The sequence below is a fragment of the Dermacentor albipictus genome, chromosome 1, assembly GCF_038994185.2.
Source record: "Dermacentor albipictus isolate Rhodes 1998 colony chromosome 1, USDA_Dalb.pri_finalv2, whole genome shotgun sequence".
NCBI classification, from domain to species: Eukaryota; Metazoa; Arthropoda; class Arachnida; order Ixodida; family Ixodidae; genus Dermacentor; species Dermacentor albipictus.
In genome coordinates, this window is record NC_091821.1 from 37,683,184 (window position 1) to 37,704,060 (window position 20,877).

General features: G+C 47.8%; 1 protein-coding gene and 2 long non-coding RNA genes across 5 annotated transcripts in view; 1 reads left to right on the top strand and 2 right to left on the bottom strand.

Moving 5' to 3' along the window:
* Nucleotides 1-9,855, bottom strand: part of LOC135901074 (uncharacterized) — a 264,555-nt gene extending 254,700 nt beyond the window's left edge. The window contains exon 1 of the long non-coding RNA XR_010564014.1: nucleotides 9,561-9,855. This is a non-coding gene — a long non-coding RNA (uncharacterized lncRNA). The remainder of the gene's footprint in view (nucleotides 1-9,560) is intronic.
* Nucleotides 1,336-12,632, top strand: LOC135901073 (uncharacterized). The gene is made up of 3 exons (XR_010564013.1): nucleotides 1,336-1,474; nucleotides 4,309-4,431; nucleotides 12,514-12,632. It is a non-coding gene; the product is annotated as an uncharacterized lncRNA (long non-coding RNA).
* Nucleotides 10,945-20,877, bottom strand: part of LOC135901070 (uncharacterized) — a 108,806-nt gene continuing 98,873 nt past the window's right edge. For all 3 annotated transcript variants that reach the window (XM_065430742.1, XM_065430743.1, XM_065430745.2), the window contains exons 7-9: nucleotides 19,435-19,557; nucleotides 13,743-14,048; nucleotides 10,945-12,244 (exon numbers count right to left, since the gene is read on the bottom strand). In XM_065430742.1, the coding sequence (XP_065286814.1) occupies nucleotides 12,222-12,244; nucleotides 13,743-14,048; nucleotides 19,435-19,557 (452 nt within the window). In that variant the 3' untranslated portion in view covers nucleotides 10,945-12,221. The remainder of the gene's footprint in view (nucleotides 12,245-13,742; nucleotides 14,049-19,434; nucleotides 19,558-20,877) is intronic.

Consider the following 20,877-nt stretch of genomic DNA (forward strand, 5'->3'; position numbering starts at 1 on the left):
TTCTACAGAGAGCTTCCTATGTGCTGACACAGTTACATTGGTTCAGTCATTAAGCGGCAAATTTATCAACTATGCTTTCGAAGGAAAGTTATAAACAATATCGCAAACAAATCGCTCACATTTTCTTTTACTACAAGATAAATTACTCATCTTCCGCCATTGTATACGAACGCACGCCTCGCCTGTGTGTAGACGATTTATATTTCACCCCACTTACTGCACTTCTCGCCACCGATCCCTCTCCTTGCTACAGCGCAGGCTCGTTTCTAAAGTTCGTGCCTACAGCCCGCGAGTGCGAAGCGTCTTTCATCATAACGAAACGACCAGTCCGTCTTTTCTCTTTTCTTACGTGCTCCTGCCGCTCCTCTCTAGCTTATTCTGAAAACAGAGTCGTGACCACGTCAGCAACAGCCGCGACGGGGCATCTATCACTCTTGAAACGCGGTCTCTCTTCCGGAACGGTGCATTCAACAGTCCTCGCACGCCTATCGGTCCTTTCATCTTGCGCTCCGTTTTAAAGCCCGTCGCCTCGCGGGCGCGTCGGAAGATGTAGGTCGCGCATATCCGCCGACGCCATCAAAACAATGTTCTCGGAAGCAGCGAATCTGACAGGTCGCCCCCGACCTGTCCGCACACGCACGAGAAGACGCGGACGCTTGTCGCCTCTGCGCGGCCATGCAAGACCCATTTCGGCTGTCGCCCCAGCGAAGGCCGTGCGATGCGAGCTAGCATAAAGGGCATGAGAGTCCAGAAGGATACCGCGAAGGAGTGCTAGGAGGAGGAGGGAGGGGAGGAAGGGGGGACTGGTGAGGTCTCACGACCACTGTGATACACCTACAAACCCAAATTCTGACTGGTGCGGGACCGTGCATGCAGTTCGCCGTGAAGCACTCATGGTGCGTGGCAGTGCGCCAAGCTGTCAATCTGCCATAACCATCCCATCAATGTTCACACGCACGTGCGCGCGCTTATTTATTACAGTTGAACTAATTCAGAACTATAAGCGTAAGGCTTTGCTCTTCGATTTCTTTATCACGAAATAAACCGATATCCGATGATGCTTTGGCGTTGTCAGATTTGATCGAGAATAAGAGACGCTATCAAAACAAAGCATACGTTGCTCTCGGCCAAACTTTTTCAGATTTAATGCCCTTAAAAATGGAGTCACCCTTACACTTCTGAGAGAGTTGCTAACATTCATAGTTGGCTGTCCTCTGTGCTCTATCAGAGTTATTTAAATTCTGTTAAATTTCTTGCTGCGAGACTCTGACTTCCCAGCTATCAGATGCTTCGAGCTTTCCGAAGAAGAGAAGCTTCGACGAAGGTCTGCGGCCAGTCACCATGCCAAAGCCCCAAGCACTTTCCCCTAGTCAATAGCGCTCCCATTCACTGCACAAAACCTTTTTACAGCAGCAAGGACTCGCACGAGGCTTCATAATCAACGCAGAACGCCGCGGCATCACCTGCGTAAGCTGTGAGTTTCACTTCTGTCCGTTGCAGCCTAAATACCCTTATTTGTTCATTTCCTATGATACTCAAACAAAAGGGCTCTAAATACAAAGAAAACTAAAGCGTCTAGAGAGGGAGCCCTTGGCGAAGAGAAAATTGCACATTTATGCGTTCCCTCACCGTTTGATTTACTGCCATTTGCGTTCTACCAGCCCTGCACTTCATGGCGACTCCCTCTCTGATCACACTACCCAAGTTTACATAGTCTGATATACCCAGTAGAATATCATGGCCAGCTCTGTCAAAAGCCTTTTGTAAGTCAATTTGGATCATCGCCACTCCAAGCCCAGCGGCATCACAGCATGGTAGAATAGAACGTGCTACAATAATGTTTGTAAAAAAGTGATCTACATTTGATGCCACACGTTTGGTGTACACCCATAATTTAATACTGATAGATTGCAGTCTTTTAGCTATTACTTTCATTAGGATTTTATATTGGTGGAGCTGATAAGCCGACAAGACATGAAACTGCGCAATTTTTCCAGGTAGCCTGTTTTGGCTATAATAATTGTGCGTGCCGTTGCAAAGGAAGGGGAGAATACAATATGACCATATGCTTCATTGAAAATCATAGTTAGGATTCATTAACCTGTCTGTCATTGCTTTGTAGAAAGCTGATCTGAGGCCGTCAGGTCCGGGGGACTTGACGGGCTCAGGATTGAGGTTGTTAATGGTCCATTTAGCTCCGTTCGCACTAATTTTTCCTTTAATTGGACATTCCAACTGCTCTACTACCTCTTTCCTGAGATGCGGCATCAATGAAAGAAACTCTCTCCTAAAACGTTTCAGGTCCATGGTGCTACGCGCATATAACTAACAAAAATAGTAATAAAAGGATATGTTGAATTTATTTTCGTTCACTCGTAACAGTTCTTTGCCACTTAATATGCGTCACATGTTTCCTACGCGCATTCAATTGTTTTTTTTTTTTTTTGTGCCTCGCGCTCTTTTCGTGGACATTTCACCCATCATCACTTTTTGAGCCCTAGTTCTCACCAAAGCTCCTCAATATCGTTCCGCATCAAATAGTCCTAACTTATGTTTAAGTATGCGAATGTTATCGTTAAACTTGTCTGGGCTTTTGCATTCCTCTTTCATTAGCTGCTGCAAGTTAGCCTGCATTCCTTTTCTTCAGCTTTTCAATTTCTCAGTGATTGGAGCACTGGGCTGCTGTGGTCGACGGCAGAGGTTTGATTCCACTGTCAGTCGTGCATTTCTTTCTACTTACAGAGGTTCAAAATGGGGGGAAAAAGACGCAGAGTGCTTGGCATGAGGCAAAGCTTGCTTCGCATTAAAAAAAAGAAAAGAAAAACGAATGTGAACGACAAGAAAAACGTGATATTCCTTGTCAATTAAAGGAAGGCGACAACACCTGCTGTGCGACCATGCAGACGTTTGTGATGGCTCAGAGGTGCGCCTCGTTTGTAGAATCTACTACGTCTGTGAGCAGAATCAAAGGAGCGCTTACGCACGTATCTTTTTGTTCGGTGTTATGAGCGCTTCCCAAATCTCACAGACGTCGAGATATAGCGTAACAAACGAAGTGCACCTCTGAATCATCAAAAACGTCCGCATCGTAAGCCAGCAGATGCTGTAGTATTCCTTTAATTGACAAAGAATGTCGCGTATTGTTTTAATATTTACGTTCTCCCTTTCTTTCTTGATTTTTGTGATGTAGCTGCTCACGTCAGTCACTTATCACCATATATAAACATCTGCAATTCGCTTAAATAAAATCAATTGGTAGCTATTGCTTCTATAAAATCGGCTGTGTCGTTCGTTTTAATTCGTTTTATTCACTTTTAAAAACATACCGCAAAAAAACTATAAACCAAAATGAAAAAGGAAAATTCTTAGGCTACAAAGCAATAATAGCTGTCAATCGAATATCAACCGAATCTCTTAATATAACACATGAGATAGTAAATTTAAAGTAGAAGATACAAAACAAAACGAAGCGAACCTGGCCGCTATGCTTCAAAGTCAAATGCACTGCTTGAAGTCGGATAAGGCGCAACTCTGTAAGTGGCATGTTTGCGAGTATTTGGAGGAAGAGCTCCAGACAGACGAAAATCACGTTAGCGCGGATTTTCACGTTGCTTTGATTGATGCCACGGTCGGCTTCAGGGCAACTGTCCATCTCAGTATGTCGTCGAAGTAGTGTTAGACGTTATCTTTTTATCCGCCACAAGACGCAATTGCGTGACGGTAGCTCCCGCATCTAGTCAGCAGTACAAAGGATGCTACAACGCTCCTATATCTTCTCTACAAGGCGTGAGCAGTAGGATAACAAAAAGACAACGAAATTCAAACGTATATTTTCGGATGGATAGGCAGTCAAACTGGTGAGTACCACGGGCATTAGCACTTTAAACTGACCAGTGGGTTCCACTTAGCCTTTGTCGCTGTAGTGCCGTAAAACCGCCAAGTCCATTATCATGTGGAAGCCAGCAGTTTATATTAGGTTTCAATTTCATTGTTCCAAAGAGCCGCGGGCGCTTTAGTGTTTTAGACGAGAGCTTTGGAGAACACTCAGTTCTCAGTTCTCAGTCCTCAGGTTGACGCAGCCATATGTAGAGTCGCTAGTTTTCACAGAGAGGAATTAAAGTGGCGAAGGGGCGCAAGCTCAAAGGAGGTCTCTTATCTGCGAGAACGCAGGCGCGCCCATGAATTCGGGAATTCTGAAAGTCAACTGTCGATTGCCCTAATTTAGAGCAAACTTTTGCTGGCGTCAGAGGCAATGCGCAGAGTATTAGACTCACGTTCCGCTCACCTTGGCCAATTATTCTTTTGCAGGTGCGGTTCTCATTTGACCTGCCCATTCGGCAGCTACTTTACACTGGGTGCATGGTTCCACCTTTGAATTGGGTCTGTAACACGCAAGGAATTGCCTGGTTATTCGCTAACCTGAGTTAGGAGGTAAGAGATCTCTGAGTGCAACTCTGAAGAGGTTACGTTCTTGTTGTTCTCCATATCGACTGTTCTAAACACATTTATACGTGTATGCGCGAAAAATGTAGGATCATGCACAATCTTGTACCACATACAATCACCATGAGGTTGAGAGAAATGAATGCACTCATTTTTGCTTCGCATGAGTGGTGAAAAAAAAACAAAGTGCAGAAGTATTCAGAACAGAAAATATGTAGAAGCAACATTGACACGGTTGTGCTAGATAAGTGATAACGCTCGTATGTAATTTCTAGGGAATATCTCATCAGAATAAGCGCTATGTTTGTACAAGATGCTTGGGCCGAATTCCCAAAACATTTCGTTTGTAAGAACTAAGAGCTACTAGCTGTCCCTTCGCTGTCATGACTGGCCAGCGAAGGCTGTAGCCTATGGACTCCTTCGTGCATATAGCTAGGCCCCGGTCTCATTTCATTTCATTTCATTAATGACACAATAAGAAAATTGCGGGAAGCGATGAGGACACAGTGATGTAGACAAGTAAGCCATACATAATGCTTGCAGGAACGAGCCCTATGCCCTTTTTCCACGTATGTGTGACACTCAGTAATCAGACGCACCTGCGCCCGTCATTTCACGATGCCACCACGATAGGGCTACAAAAGAGGCTTGCGCCCGGGGCAAGGCAGGGGGGATGGGGGGGGGATGGAGGCGGATTTCATAAGCAGGCGCCAACCGAGCTCCCAATGGCGCTTGAGTGGAATTAAAGCTCGTACTTTTTATTGCTACACGAGTTAACGTCTTCCTTTCAAGTTCAGGGCGTCCAAGGGGCGTGTGGTAGTCATTCGTTGGGATGAGATAACAGCCGGTGATGCAGATGAACGCCAGGAAATAACGTGGCGCAATAACACGCGTCTTGAGCGACATGTGTTTGAGCAGCACGGCCGCATCCATCGGCACCTTCGACAGGTTCGTTTTCCCCGTGAGACCAGCTCGTGCCTCGCGCGAAGGTATTTGGTCAAGCCCGTTTTGCATACAGAAAATAAAGCTGATGAGTAAAACGCTGGAACAAAGGACGAACAGGGTGGGCGGATGACACAGAACGCTGTGTGACAGAGAGAGAGAGAGAGAGAGAGAGAGATTAACGAGAACCGGGGAAGTTGTCCTCAGTTCTCATTAAGCTCTCTCTCTCCCTCTCTATATCCCCTAGCCCCTGGCACACTCATACTGTACCGATGCAAGCCTGACTCGTCCAGACGCCTGACTGAGCGCTGGTTTAGTGCTGTCTGCCGCCCGTTCTCCGTCTTTGTTCCACGTTCCCGCGCTCTACTAATCACATACCAACTAGCTCGAGTATCTGTACTCTAGTCAACTATATAGTTTGTGGGTTTTCCCCCCCAGTGTTGCTAAAAGCGCTTTTTAAAAACTGTTCCATCCGTGCTGCCATTGTGCAGCTGCACCTACAAGCGTACAAGATGCAGAGTAGAGTATGCTGAGATGGCGGGATACTTCCACTCTGTTTGCAACCATCCAAAAAGTCCGCGCATCGTGTTGCGGATACACGTGCGTGCAGAAATACAAGTGACATTCGACGCCAGTTTCGAGCGTTGTTTCCACCGCAATTAAAAAGCTTGTAATCGACGTCTGCCTCTTTGGATGTTATTTACGAACAGCCTTACTCCACAAGTATAACGAACAAGAGCATGGAAAAGTGGAGGAACGATTTCTTACTTTTGCCCACAGGTGAAAGTCTTGACAGCGGCCGAGGAACTGCATCGTTGCCTATTTTCGACCAATCGAACACGCATCTCATTTCAAGCCTTCATCTGAACTAGCAGAAAGTTGAGATAGGCGCAGTTCATTCAAAAGTTTGATTTTATTCGCCTACTTGTACGCGTGGCTGACAGCGCAGGCTCCCACTCACTGCATGATCAGCATAACACAGGCGCTGTCCTCCCCGGAAATGACAGCGGTGGCACGGATCGATGCCATCGTGACGACCTGAAACACCTGGCGAAAGCGTACGTCGTTAGCCGTTCGTAGTTGCTTGCGCAGGTGCTCCGTTTTTTTTTAGAGAGAAGAGGCAGAAATAGCGGTACTCCTTTTATAATCGCTCGCAGTTGTTCGCCATCCATTCAGCAAAAGTAGAAGTCAAAAAGAAAGAAAAACAGAAAGAAACAGAACTGCCGATGTTGTGTCACTCGCGGTAAACAAGGAGTGCTTCCGATGTACTACCGGCAGCTGCCGTCGCTACGAATGGGCGATCCCCGCTACACTTGAATGACATTTCAAAGGTGGAGGAGATAAAAAAAAGCAGCGACAGAGACTCCGTAAGCAGCAAAGAGGAGAAACGAGTCACGAAACATCCGTCGTCGTGGCCGGGACATGCAGGGGTACAACGATTGTGTAATGCTCAATCAACGACAAAACTGAAGGAAAACATGGCAGCCGAAGCGCGTGTGCGACACAACAGGAAATGATCGACCGGCTCGATCCGAGCATTTATGGCTACGCGGGGCCCCCTTTTCCCCTCAACGCTCCCTTCCTCGAAATTTCGCTGCCGCGGGCTGCACGGCGATCGCGAATAACTACGGAGCCACCGAAATCACTTACTGCAGCTGCAGCAGCGACGGTTTTATACACGCCCAGCGGCTGCTCGGCAGGCGGAAAAAAACAGAGGGCGCTCTAGTGTACAGCTAAAGGTGTTATGAGGGGCGCTTCGAGTCGTAATGAAAGCCAATACCGGAAGCGAAAAGCGCCTTTGCAGGCTTTTCAATTTGGGATGCCGAGGCTAGCGCGCGCGAGCATACTTCCGCATTGCCGCCCGCGTCGAGCTGCGTCTTTTCTGTGTGCGTGTCAATTTCAAGCTATGATTGAGTAGCACGGTTATTATTGAGGCTCAGAGACGCGTGCTGCTTTAACAATATATATATATATATATATATATATATATATATATATATATATATATATATATATATATATATATATATATATATATATATATATATATATATATTACGCACAGGCACGCACACATGACAGTCCCAAACACGGCGGCAGTTGTATAGCAAGAATCAGGACGCGTGTGGCACGCTGTGTCGCGAAGAGCGCGCTCCTGAGAGTGAAAGATGGAAACAAGTGCTGCTGCCTGTGGGGGGCAGGAGATAGAAAGGAATTATTAGACAAAGAACCATGCCAGGAAGGAACGGTCGGGGAAGACAAGAAGAAAAAAAAAACGAGGAAATGTCGCCGCGGGACGTCCCGCTGAGGAACTGGCTCGCAACTCTCATACCGATTGTGTTTCGCTATCCCCCTTCGCCGGTAACCCCCCGGCTGATAAGTTGCGCAATGACGACATGCTTCCGCGACGCGCTGCTGCTGTTGCTGCGGCCGCCGTATATGCCCGTTCGCCGCGTGCCCTCCCTTCCCTCGAGGCTTCAAATCGAGGCCGGAGCGACGGCTGCTTCACGCTTATCTCTCGGCCGATTCGAAACGCATCGTTGCGTCACTGAAACAAGGAGGAAGCACGGAAGAGGCCGCATGTTGGCCGGCGTGGAGTCAATTAAAAACTGGGCGAGACTGCAGACGGCAGAACGGCCTTTGTCGACCGCGCCGTGAATTAATGCATTTCGAGAACACGCGTCTCCTCGGACTGGTTCGATTTGGCCACAGCAGCAATACCGGCCCGTTCCGCCAAGTGTTCCGGCGGAACCACGATGTGCGTCATTTTGAAAGAGTTAGCTTTCGGAGGGCACTTTCTCTTCTTACATTAAAAGAAAGAAAAGCGGCTTTGGTAGACAGGGTCTTTCATTGAAACAGGCACATCTACTGCATATCTGCGACTTTTGCTTTCCCCTCGTCACTACAGGCGCGTTGAACCAACGTCTAGATTACACATGGCCTGGGAACTCCTCAAATAAGTGACGTCACAGACGAGATACATATCTTGTATATATATAGGGAGCACGTCCGGAATCGAAGAAGCAGGTCTTATGACATTCTGCTCTGGAAGCTTTTGACAGTGACAGAAGCACCCTAACACAAAGCCTAGCTAGTGGTGAAAGAAAAATAGGAGGTCTGCGATGTACATGTGCCGAGACATCATATCATATCAGAAATCGCAAAGCGTATCACAAAGCAAAGATGAAGTGTGCCCTAGATTTGAAAATGACAAAGCGCGCATGCTACAAGTGGACATTCCCAAGTTGAAGCTTGGCGTGTAACACTCAAACCAGTGATGAAGCATGGGTGCCTCTCTTGTCGTTTGGTGTGTCGTCTCGTTTTCTTCTAACGAGCGGCCGTTGTCTGACTCTGGGGTCTCGCGAACACCCCAATTCAAGAGAAACGAGGAAGACAGAAAGAATACACATATATAATATAATAAAGAGGAAGAATTTGCCAGAACCCATCTCACGATGACTGTCGACGGTAAAGTGTTTAGCATTAAATCAGTATAGCGACACAACGTATTACCACCGCCGAAACGATTTATGTATCGGGCGTGTACTTTGGCGTGTATTCAAAAGCGGCACATACTCAGTACACTCAAGGCGCAGCCTGCTAAAGCGTCAGGCTGCTGTCCTTGAGGAACCCTTGTGACGTGGGTTCAGCATCGGCGATTTAAGGGATCTTCTTCGTCACTGTAGAGCAACACATTCTCAGTGGCACATGCCATGTTGGCGTCAAAGACGTTCGTTGAAGAGCGCCACAGACTTACTCACACATACCCAGTAACCCAAGGTGGTATCGAAGAGGTTCATTGAAAACCAACACCGAACGAGTGGTATGTATATCCAGTGCTCCAAGTCGGCGTCACAGAGTTTCTTTGAACAACGGTACCTACGCAGTGCCGCATTTATAGTGGCCCATGTCGGTGTGAAACGGGGTCGTTGAAGAGTGGCACATATGTACACATTGCCACATACTCAGTGACCCAAGTTGCTCCAACATTTGGTTTCGAACCCTGTTCCCTCAGCACAGCAGCCCGAGTCGCTACCCATTCGACCACGAACTAATCATTGATCCAGGTAGGAGGTAAAATGGTTAGATACAAACCTAGATACTTAGCCCCTGAATGTTAGTGCACCAAGAATGTTAACGCATTAAAAAATGCCTTGCGTCTGGACAGGACGTACCTGCAACAAACGGCAGCGATGCTAGGCAAGTTGCGCTTGGCCGATAACGTGGTCGTCGTCTCTGCCATCCACGGACACCATGTTGCTGATCGTTTTCATCTTCACTCAGGATGCATACACAGAACCAATGAAACTAGACAGTTTTAGTTCGGCGCCCTCAACCATCCACGTACGCAGTGCGCGAGGTCGTGCGTACGTAGCGAAGTGCGCACGAAACGGCAACAGTTGGCCGGACGCCAAAATTGAAAAGGGGATTGCCGATTTGCACACGCAGAAGCCGGCAGTGTGCTACCCAGCGCCGTCATATGCCACCTTCTGAAACTGTACAGCCAATATCAGCCACCACGAAGTCAAGCCACAAGCCGGAGTCATATTTTCAACAAGAGCCATATCGAAAAATGCGCTCTCGCGCACACGCCGAGAACGTCCCGCTAAGCCCGCAGATCTCGTGGCGGACGCTCACGCAAACGTGTCAGCCAGTCAAGTTGAGCGAGGGTCGTGCCGGGCTGTATCAGCCCGCTTATACGTGTTTGATAAACCCTCTCGGCAATAATACACGTCAATGCTGATTCGTTCGGTCGGTGGGGCGCAACACAAATCCGGCACACTTGTGGCATCCATTGTCGTCTCTGCTGGACTGTGCTTCCCGCTGCATTCTTGGCCAGTCAGCAGTAAAGGCCCGTTTATAGTCCGACGTTATCGGCGCGCGAGCGAGCGTCGTTCGCGGTCAGTCACGCTACGTCGGTTGCGCTGCGCCAGCCGAGATGCCATCCCCTCTATACTTCAACGCGCGCGCCGTAGGCTGCTATCTTCGGAGCATGCGCAGAAGGTTCGCCAAGTCGCGCGCCGTCCGCAAAAGCCGTTTGCGGAGTTGTGTTGGCGCCTTTTTCTTCGCGCGCAATGCATTGTGGTGCGAGAGTTCCGCCGACTTCGACGCGCGAATGGCTCCGGAGCCAAATCGGCGCCGGGCCCGTCGGGGCGCGTTGGAAGCCGCCGGTTACGTTAGCTGCGCCGGTGCGCCCGACTATAGAGGTGTCGTTTTCGCCGACGTGACGTACCGTGCGCGCGCGCGCGCGTTACGTCGGACTATAAACAGCCCTTAAGGGGCCGAATTCACAATGCAATTTGCACGCTAGAGTGGTTCTTAAGGACAGACAATGCCAATCGATATAGGGAGCACAGATATCGAGAAAGCGGGCACGCAATTCAGGTTCGTAAATTCTGTTCGTGTTTTCTAAACGCGATCTTATCGGGCTGTCTGAGCCCGCCTTCTGACTCTATTCGATGGTGTCGGGATCATGTAAATGGAGCCCATCGTTAATTATGACACTGCCGCCTGTAAAGGACAAGGGCCGGTCAGAAGAACACAGACTGATCACAGGTATCAAGGTCTTTTCATTCGTTTTATTCTCTAACATTGAGACACGTGAGAGGCACTTGGATCAGAGAGCGCGATAGACAATATCGCGCACCATACGTGCGCTAGATTTGACAAACATGTTGACATATCATAAATGGCAAGTCGAAAAGACGTAGAAGAATATTGTCTTTTTTTCTATCTCTCTTGCGGCACCAAACGCTTGCTATTACCAAAGCCTTCTCCGTAACAGGGGCTTTGCATAAACGTGACTGCCCGTTCATATATGGGCTCAACAGTTGTCAGATAAGAGCCTGTTGATTCACGTGGTCACAACTTTTTTTTATGCTAGAGTTTTTTTGCGAATAACAAGAAGAATATCGCTTTTTGTAAAACAACGCGCAACCTGAGACTGTTGTCACAGCGAGTACAATATTGCAGATACGGAGCTCCATGATGACTAGAGACTACAATGAGCGCTTAAACTGGGTCCCGCACCCAGTTAAGAACGACATGTATTACGATACGCCTCAGCTCGATATCACCTGGGCGATACAGCTGATAAAAAAAAGTGCAATTTTTTCTGCAGTGTAACAAGAGAACAAAATACACACTTAAGTGGCTCACGAATATCGCTATGCGAAGCAGAAACAACACGGCAAACGGACTCCCTGCGCTTAGGCACGCATGGCCCTCAGCTTTTGCACCAATAGACATGCCGAGGTACTCGAACGCGTACCGCAGAAAACAAGCGTTGACGCAGACAAACGTCTCGTGTTTCTCAACCACAACTTTTTGCCTCAGCACAACCACATGTGGAAAGAGCAACTCGGTGCATGGTGCAAGACGTCCATAATTTACAAAGTCAACACTGTGGTGCCTAGCCTATATATACGCGTCTTTTACGATTATTCACTCTTTAAGCTGTGGTCTGTATTTTAAGTGCCTGTCTGATAACAGCTTTTTTTGCTGTTGTTGTTACACATAGTACAATCACGCGTCGAAGGCATCATCGCGAGTAAAAGTTAGTGCCCCGCTTCGAGAGGCGTCTTTTCTGTGTACGTGTCAGTTTCCAGCTATGATTGAAAATCACGGTCATTATTGAGACTTAGAGACGCGTGCTGCTTTAACAACGAAAGAAAACATAACAAAGAAAAAAAAAGAACTCAAGTCGCAACGTAACTGGGTACTGCGATCCTCATAGCGCGAGTGGAGAGCTCGAGCCAGTGTGGAACCAGTGCATTTTCGCCGCCTCCGTACTGGCGTTGCCTTCGCCGCACGGCATGGTAGGCTCGCCTCCGAGATTAGAAGTCTGTGCCACCCTCTCCTGCGGGAAACAAGTTATTCTAAAATGAGCAAATTACTGAGAGTGAAGCTTTGTTTTGCAACGGCACACTCTATAGACAATATAGTGTTGGTTACTGCATTGTACGGGATGAACTGCTGGTCCCATATAAAAGTCGGTTTCAAAGGGCACTCTCACCAGGTTTGGGCATTGCAAACAGACAGGTGCGGCGCTTTTATCCCCCGATAGCAATCGTGTCTGAAAAATATCGAATGGCTGCAGGGCGCGAAAGCGTTTTCAATTTTTAACAGAAGCCCACGCGCCATTCCTGTCGAGGGAGCCACGCACGTCAAGCCAGAGAGTCAAGGTGGCGCGTACAACCAATGAAGCCTCTACGTAAGACGCACTGTCTGCAGCGACACCGATTATGGTACGTGACTTTGGTAAATCATCCAATGCAGAACGCGCGACACCGCCACTAGAAATGCGCCGCGAAAGAAGAAAAAAAATAAGGAAAAAAGTAAAGACGGTGGCTCCTGTGACATAAATGCGACGCAGTTCCTCAGCTGCGTTATGGGAGAAGGCAGGGAAACATGAATTTTGACTTGCGGACGATAGTCATGGCAATTGGATAGAGCGTGAGTTTGGACAGGGAAGCAGACCTCCTGGCAGCGGGACAACGTGACATTTCAATTTCTCCTAGCTCCTCCAATAATTAACCAATTAAAAGAAATCCTCGAGTTAAAATGATCTGTAGACGGCGCCCTGAAACTTACTGTATATAACCAAAATTTGCAAAGGAGCTTGGTGAGAGGCCGTTTAAGCAGTTCTCTTAGTCTTCGTGTGGAGTCAGTTTGCTAATATTGCGCCCAGTTGGAGCGAACATATTATACCATAGTGGGTTAACTCACGAACATGAGCGTTATATCGGACAAGGAGTTCGTCCCCCATAAAAGAGTTGCCAGAGGTCACTTTGAGATAATGTTTCGGCAAAACGCTGCGAAAAGTCACTTATCTGATGGTGGTCGCCTGAAAGCAAAGCAGGCTTAACAGAATGGTCTCGAAAACAAAACAAAAAACAAGTTCCGTATTTCCTAAAGTATACTGAACATCAGGCGAATAGTCTGCAGGGGGCAAATATAGCTTGAAAATTAAAAGTTCATTATCAGACACTCCTCGCCAACTGTATAGTTCGCAGGAACTAAGTTCAACTAACTAGTCCGCAACCATGCATACAGTCGGTTTCACTGTGTAATTTAGCAAAAAAAAAAAAGTTGCTGCTGCAGTTTGGCCTTGTTTTGTTTTCAAACGTGCCTGTGATCTTTAAAAAAAGATGATATCGTGTGTAGTCTGCACGCATATAGCTAATTAAACTACTATAGTCCGCGCACTATAGCCCCGTATGATATGGTATTTCAATTTCCCAACAAGGATTTCAGGGTCCTGTACAAATGTGACGAGCTGCTTTATCACATCGCCTTCCCTGTAACTCGGAGGCTGAAAGCGATGTGCGAAGAAGGGAGTGTCCCTGGTTCCTTACCGCTGTTCTCTCCCGTCATGGCCTGCAGCATCCTGAAGGACCTGGAAGGGATGCTCCCGCCGGTGTACTTCCGCGGGTCTGGCTCGGCCTCTTGCTGCGAAGCCGGCACGCTAGGGTGGGGGAACACCTTCTCGGGAACGTGCACCAGCCCGCCCTGCGCTTGCGGGCCAGAGTAGCCGCCCTCTTCAGGTCCGCCCAACTGGATAGTCATCTGAGTTGTCTTGCGGGGTTTGGGCCCCGCATGTTGTTGTCGCTGCTGCTGTTGTTGCTGACGTTTCTGGTCGAAAACGGAAGGCGCCACGGAACCTGCGCAGAACCACATAACAGCCGAACGCCATCTGTGAATGCTAAGCTTAGAGCACGGAGCGGTGTGGAGCAAATTGGAAACACCACCTGCTTCATAAATCACCACGTGTCTCTGCCAGCGGGACCTTATTCTTTCTAAATTCTGTCACCTCAGGTGTCTGCCGGTTGGTCCAAGAAACCGAGTGCAGCGTTATTAGAGATCTTGTGGAACACACACTTTCATTCAGCGTTATTTCCACGTCGCGTGATGATGTGAGTAAGCTGAGCGCTGTATCTCACGTAACGTAAAAAAAGAAAAGTTGAAGTCTCGCCTATAGTTACCGACTCAGAAACGGCACGCATAGAGCCGAAATAAGAGCCAACGCTATTCAACTCCAGCTTTATATCGCATCTTTCCATATATGGGATGCTGGAAGCGGGTCGGAAAAGCCAACAACAACGTTGGCTTGGAGCACACCACGCTTCCAGTGCCATTCGTCAGCGGCAGCTGCCGTGGTGTACATATAATATTGAAAAGAAAGCATTAGAATTGAATTCTGTGGTTTTACATGCCGAAGCCACAACCCGATTATGAGGCACGCCGTAGTGGGGGACTCCGGATGAATTTTGACTGCCTGGGCTTCTTTAGCGTGCGCGTAAATCTAAGTACACGAGCGTTCTTGCATTTCGCCTCCACCGAAATGCAGCCGCCGCAGCCGGAATCGAACCCGCGACACCTCAAGCTCAGCAGGGCAACGCCATAGCCGCTGGGCGACAGCGGCGCGTGAAAGCAAGCAACAGGCACAAAGGCGAAAATGAAGATCAAGCGATAATGGCCACCAAAAATACAGAACATAAGGAACGGAGAAGCGGAATGCACGTAATGCAAAAAAGCGTTAAAAATAATGGACGCCGTCAGGTGACAGTAGTGTAGCGTATATCGCACAAAAAAGAAAAAGAAAACGAAAACAAAGTAACAATAATAGTAGCATGCCATCAATACGGTATAGAATATACAAAGTGTCAAAAGTAAACAAATGAAAAAGCCACGCATAGGGTTATTTCTTCAAATGTGCACCTTTGTCGACACCGCTGATCAGAGCATGACGCTACTGGTCCAGTTTCGCTTTGCACCTGAATTGATCAACTTTGCCATGGAACTGCCTATATCGACCAGCGGTAGAACGTGAGCACAACCTGGAATATAACGACGTGATTTTTTTTCACTGATCCGAGAATTACTCGTACTGACTATGCAGCGGACACTGTGCTATAGCCAAACCACCGACGAAGAAGAGGGTTCGGACGAGCTTTAACGAGAGAGCAAACGAACATAATCTGAATGTGCGCAACAAAGCGGGAAGCATTTTTTTTTGGCTTTTAAAGACGGGAAGGTACAAAAGTGAGCGCGAAATTGCCGAAGCATATTTCTATAAGTAAAGCGGAGACAGTTGCATCAGCAAGTCGTCTATTTTACACAGTGAGGCTGAGCTCGAGTATTTCAAAACGTTAATTTGGGTCGTTTTGTTTTTTCGCGTGTCACTAGTTTGGTCAGGCATCAGCCTTGTCAATCTCCACGTACGTGAGGTGCCACATTTGATTAGTTCTCAGTTCTTGTTGTCTACGTCTTTTCTTTCTTTGTGCGTGCGGTTTTGTGGTTTTAGCGTTTATAATGTTTGCGCGCGCACGCGGCTGTTGTTGCGTGGAATGGTTGCCTGTTAGGGTACAGCTACAATTTTCGGGGGATCTGGTGAGGCAGACTGCGTGTGGAAATGCGATATGGCTCTGTGCACGCATGTAGAGGCGTGGTTGGCTGCAACAAAATTTAGGTGTAAGTCAGCGCTCGTCCCATGCACCGCTGCTTATCTGGCCCTGTTTTCCTTGCAGCGCGTTCTCCTCAGCTAGTTCTGAAGCTACTTGCCCGAATCAAAGTCCTAAGCACGTCGGGGTTAGCACGCTTGTACCTATTTTACCTGCCAGCTCACGTCGGCCGCTCTTGCGTGCGCTGAATTATCCGTCCTTGATACCGAAAGATAATCGCCGCTCAATTTTCGCTTCTCTCAACTCGGAAGACTATAATCTCTTCGTTGCTTTAGCGACTCGGCGTGTGAGTCTTTCAGATTTTTTTTTCTGTCGTCGTTTCTCCCGCGATGTGGTATCGACAATAAAAGTAGAAGGTGTAGCTTGAGCCATTAACGAAGGGAAAGATATTGTCGCGTATATACTTTGAAAAGACGAATAAAGTGCACATTCCCGTGCCAGCTACAAGATAAACAGAAAGAAGGAGATAAACGTGAATAGCGGAGTACATTTGTTAATTTACAATAACATCAAGTATTTCGTTTAAAAATGCAAAAACGAAGGCAGTTGTTAACTAATGAGCTCATTTCGCGAAACTTCAGAAATCGTGTCCCGACAGTAAAAAAAAAAGAAAAAATATACGAAGGAAAAAAATAAAGGCAAAAAAAAGACATCATGAAATTGTACGTAAGTTTGTGACATGGAGTCCTCAAATAATGAAAGTTGCCGCCCGCGCCCGCCAGGGAATTGCAACAGCAGTTGAGTCACAGAGAATAAAAGATTAGAAAGCCCCTGCCGCGCAGCGCTGTGTAATCAAAGGGGGATTTTCTTCCCGCCGAATTCGAGAGAATATAACTAATAAGCACCCCTTCAACTGCAAGGCGACAAATGCACCCTGCGCGCGTACGGCTTATATCAGCGTTGTTTTATTACTGGCAGCACGCACATCAAACACGGACAAAGAAGAGAGACGTCACACGAGCGCTCGTGTTACGTCTCTCTTCTTTGTCCGTGTTTGATGTGCGTGCTGCCAGTAATAATGCAGATGTACCGACTCGCCCAACCAGCTACCGTACTACAGCGTTGTTGTTGCATTTCTGTTTTTCCTTTCTGTTCCGGGACTTCGGAAGCGCACGTTCGGTTAGGAAAGCATTGAATCGGCGGACTAGCGCCGTGCCCGCCCCAGTGGTCCACTAACAAGTATCCGATGTATTGTAGCCATACACAGCGGCTTGAATAGCTGCATAGCACCACAGGTGGGCCAGCGCAACTGGTCTCAAAGCCACTCACGCGCGAAAGAAAAAAAAAAGAAAATACAAACCCACATCGGCTATCGACTTCCAGAGCAGTGTTTTACGTTCGCACCTACAAAGGTGCGCTATACGTGTGCGACAGAGAATGGCGAGGGCTGCGCGACGCGGAAACGAACGAGAGGCGTAGATAAAACGGCATCATTTCTGCCGGCCGACTCACCAGCGAGGCCCGCGCGGCCCTCGCCACTCAGGCGTAAAAACGGGGCGAATTACATCAACGCAAACGAAGAAATTTTGAATAAGGAGACAGACAAAAGCATCTCGGATGACCGACATAAACGGCCAGCTCGCGCGCGCGGGACGGAGCGGCGGTCAGGCGCGAATAGCCTTCCCGATCAAACTTCGGGACAGCTGGCCTTTCGTTTAGTTTTTTTCCCCTTCCTATAGCGTGCCGGCTCTCAGACAGTCGGAAGAGTGCGGCGCCGCCTGTGATGGGCGCCGTCCTTAGCCCCGATTCGCCGCATAGGCCCGCCATGTGTGCCGAAAGACACCTACTTGAGAACGCGAAGCAAACAAAGAAAGAGTTTTTGTGCGAGTGGGCCTTTTTTGCACGGCCAGAACAAAGGACCCTCGGAGACTGTTTCCACGTGGAGAACAGAGAACGCGGAAAAGCGCGTGTGCAAACAAGCGCGCACGCGAATAGCGGAGCCTTAAAAGGCAAACACATGCGGGCGGGCGGGCAGGCGGCCGTTACCTCCACGCTCCCCACTCCAAAGAGAAAAGGAGGGGGTACATCGCAAAATTAGGGAATGTGCGGACACACGGAGCACATTACTTTGCGTATAAATTACGGAGCGTCTTACATTTCTTTGGTTAAAGTTTTACACGAAGGAAGTGTCACGACCTTGCAGCGAACGCATTCGGCTCCTAGTGACTGTTAGTCGGGTGTATGCGTTCGATGCATTAACGTCCCGGATATAGCTTTAGCAGTGTGTCCTGCCGCTAATAATTTTGCCATCCAACTCTGGAGTTACAAATACGATTCATAGGTGAGCTCGTGTGCGTCGTTCCAGGTCTATTCGTACAATTCGACGTTATCCACGAAGGGGCTAAATTACATACACTGAACTGTGTTTCTCCTGAGAAAAGCTCGCTACATCTTTCTCACATTACAAAAAATCACATACCTCGTGTTTAGGAAAAATAAATATTAAAGCTCCTTAGAAGTGGACCAGAAATCGGTGGGGCCCCGGCCTGTTATTCGCAAAACGCCAAACACACATCTGCAATTAAACAATGGTTGGAACTTTGGCCATCGTTGTGCAATCATTCTCAAGCAATGGATGTGTACTCTCAACTTGACCATCGTTAAAATGTCCTTTAAAACACGTTAGTTGCTAGGCATCATTTTATCCAGAAGTATTTCTCACGCATTGCATTGGAACGCCAACGTGTTGCGGGGTTGATTTTGGGAAAGAACATCTCGAACATTTGGGCCTGGGTAATGTAAGGATTCCTTTCCTACTTTCGCACGATTCTATTGTTTTCGTATCAGCCACCGCTCACGACCGGCCGATTCTAGTGATAACGTATAAGTGAAAAGCGAAAACATATGACGAGAAATGAAAAGAAATAGCATTGAAACAGAATCATTATACTTTTCCACCCATGGCGCGTGTCTCAGTGACCCTAGATATATATGCTTTGAGAACTGACTGGCTTCACTAGCACATTAAGAATACCTGCTCTTCAGTCACTTAGTAAGAAAATTAAAAAGAGAACATTTGCTAATTTAGGCGTCTGCAGTTATACGCCACACAATCTTGTATGGGCGTATACGCCTCTTCCAGTACGTATACCATGTCATAAACTGATCTCACTTTTGAAGAATTTAAAGAACTGCGGAGAATAACGCACGGGTGAGTGCTTGATAATGTATGTTTAAACATAGGTGAAAAAAAAAAGAAAACGATGTCGTTCCCCTATAGTTCAAAACAGGTGACATGCCGTTAACCGCATATTCGTATACGCGCCGGTAGTCCACGCTACACAATGCATCCTGTAGAGCGGTTGCAATTGTTCGCTAACGACCGCTAATCCATCGCCGGTGGGCAGCGAAATTACGCGTACAGCGGTTACCGTCGCCCTGCTCTTTGTCCCTTGGTTCATTCGGAGTCCCGCCAGCGTCGTTCCACCGGCAAGCGAATTCTTACAGAGAATTCGTTCGCCGGCAGGGTAATGCATGCGAGAGTCGGCATGAGCAAAGAAAAGGAGGTGGCCGCGGGGCCACCGAACGTCGTTAGCCCACGTCCCGAACGCGTGTGCGTAATATGCTCGCCGAGACGTGCACTCACCGTCGTCGCCAGTCATCTCCTGAAGCATCTTGAAGGAGCGCGAGGGGATGTTGCCGCCGCGGTAGCGCGGGTTGATGGTCGTGTCGTCCAGTTCCTCCGGGTGGTTGCAGTACTCGCGGATGTCTGCGCGCAGCAAGGGTCACACCAATACTTAAGGTCGGAAGGATGGGAAGACGCGCAACACGCGGAAAGCACGGCGCGTGCCCCGTCGGCGGGACGGCGCACGACGGTGCCGGCGCGAATCAGTTGCATGCGAGTCGCCTGGCACGCATGCATGCCCCGCCACCTTTTACGCCGCATGGCTTCTGCAGCGAAACATTCGCGCATATACCGTTATTTCTGTCTAGAGCGACGGAACACTGTGCTGCTTAATGAATAGTCACATACTGGAAGGTAGATTTAGGGTTTCAGTGCTAGAGTGCTAGAGCTCAAGGAAGGCCGCATGAATCTTCAAATACCATACTAATGAATGCCACATCTCGAACCTCGAGAATGCTGTGAGATTACGTTTTCTTTTAGCTATGTCACAAAGCTATATATAGCTCTCCAGACAGCCGTGATGGAGGCTGCGCGTTTGTAGTCCGTGAATAAAAAGCCAAACCGTGTATCCTATACCCACCATCCCACTTGTCAGAGCGGCTTGACTATATACAGGGTGTCCCAGCTAACTTTAGCCAGAGTTTTAAATTATGCAAATGCCACGTAGCAAGACAGAACAAAGGTAATGTTGTTTGTCGTCGCTTGCACATGCTCAAACTATGATTTTTTTCATTCCGCCTAATTAGATAATTAGTCTTCATTAATTAATCAACTTATCTAATATTATAATTAGATGAAAAGTGTCAATGAGAAAATTTTCTAGCGACATAAAGAACTCCCGATACAGCTTTCTGTTGCTCAATACGTGCTAGGTAAAAGTGTTTTTCCTAGCGTGAAAGAAGCCCGCGAATACATGCAAAGTGCCTCGATCGGCCAGTCGCGCGGCAATTTTGCGTGCATTTGCAGGCTTCTTTCACGCTCGGAAAAACACTTTTACCTAGCACGTATTGAGCAACAGAAAGCTGTATCGGGAGTTCTTTATGTCGCTCGACAATTTTCTCATTGACACTTTTCATCTAAATATAATATTAGAGAAGTTGATTAATTAATAATTAATACTAATTATCTTATTAGGCGGAATGAAAAAAAAGTTTTAGCATTTCCAAGCGACGGCAAACAACATTGCCTTTGTTCTGTCTAGCTACGTGGCATTTACATATTTTTAAACTCTGGCTAAATTTAGCCGGGACACCCTGTATAGATCGAGATGTGTCAGTGCTACTTGTTGCCGCGGTCACCAGGGTTCCACATATCAGGAAACTCGGGGCCGGACAAAGTGGTAAAGTAACGTAGTACATTACCGCTCGCAAAGCGCCACAACTGGCATGTCGATTAGCAAAGTAC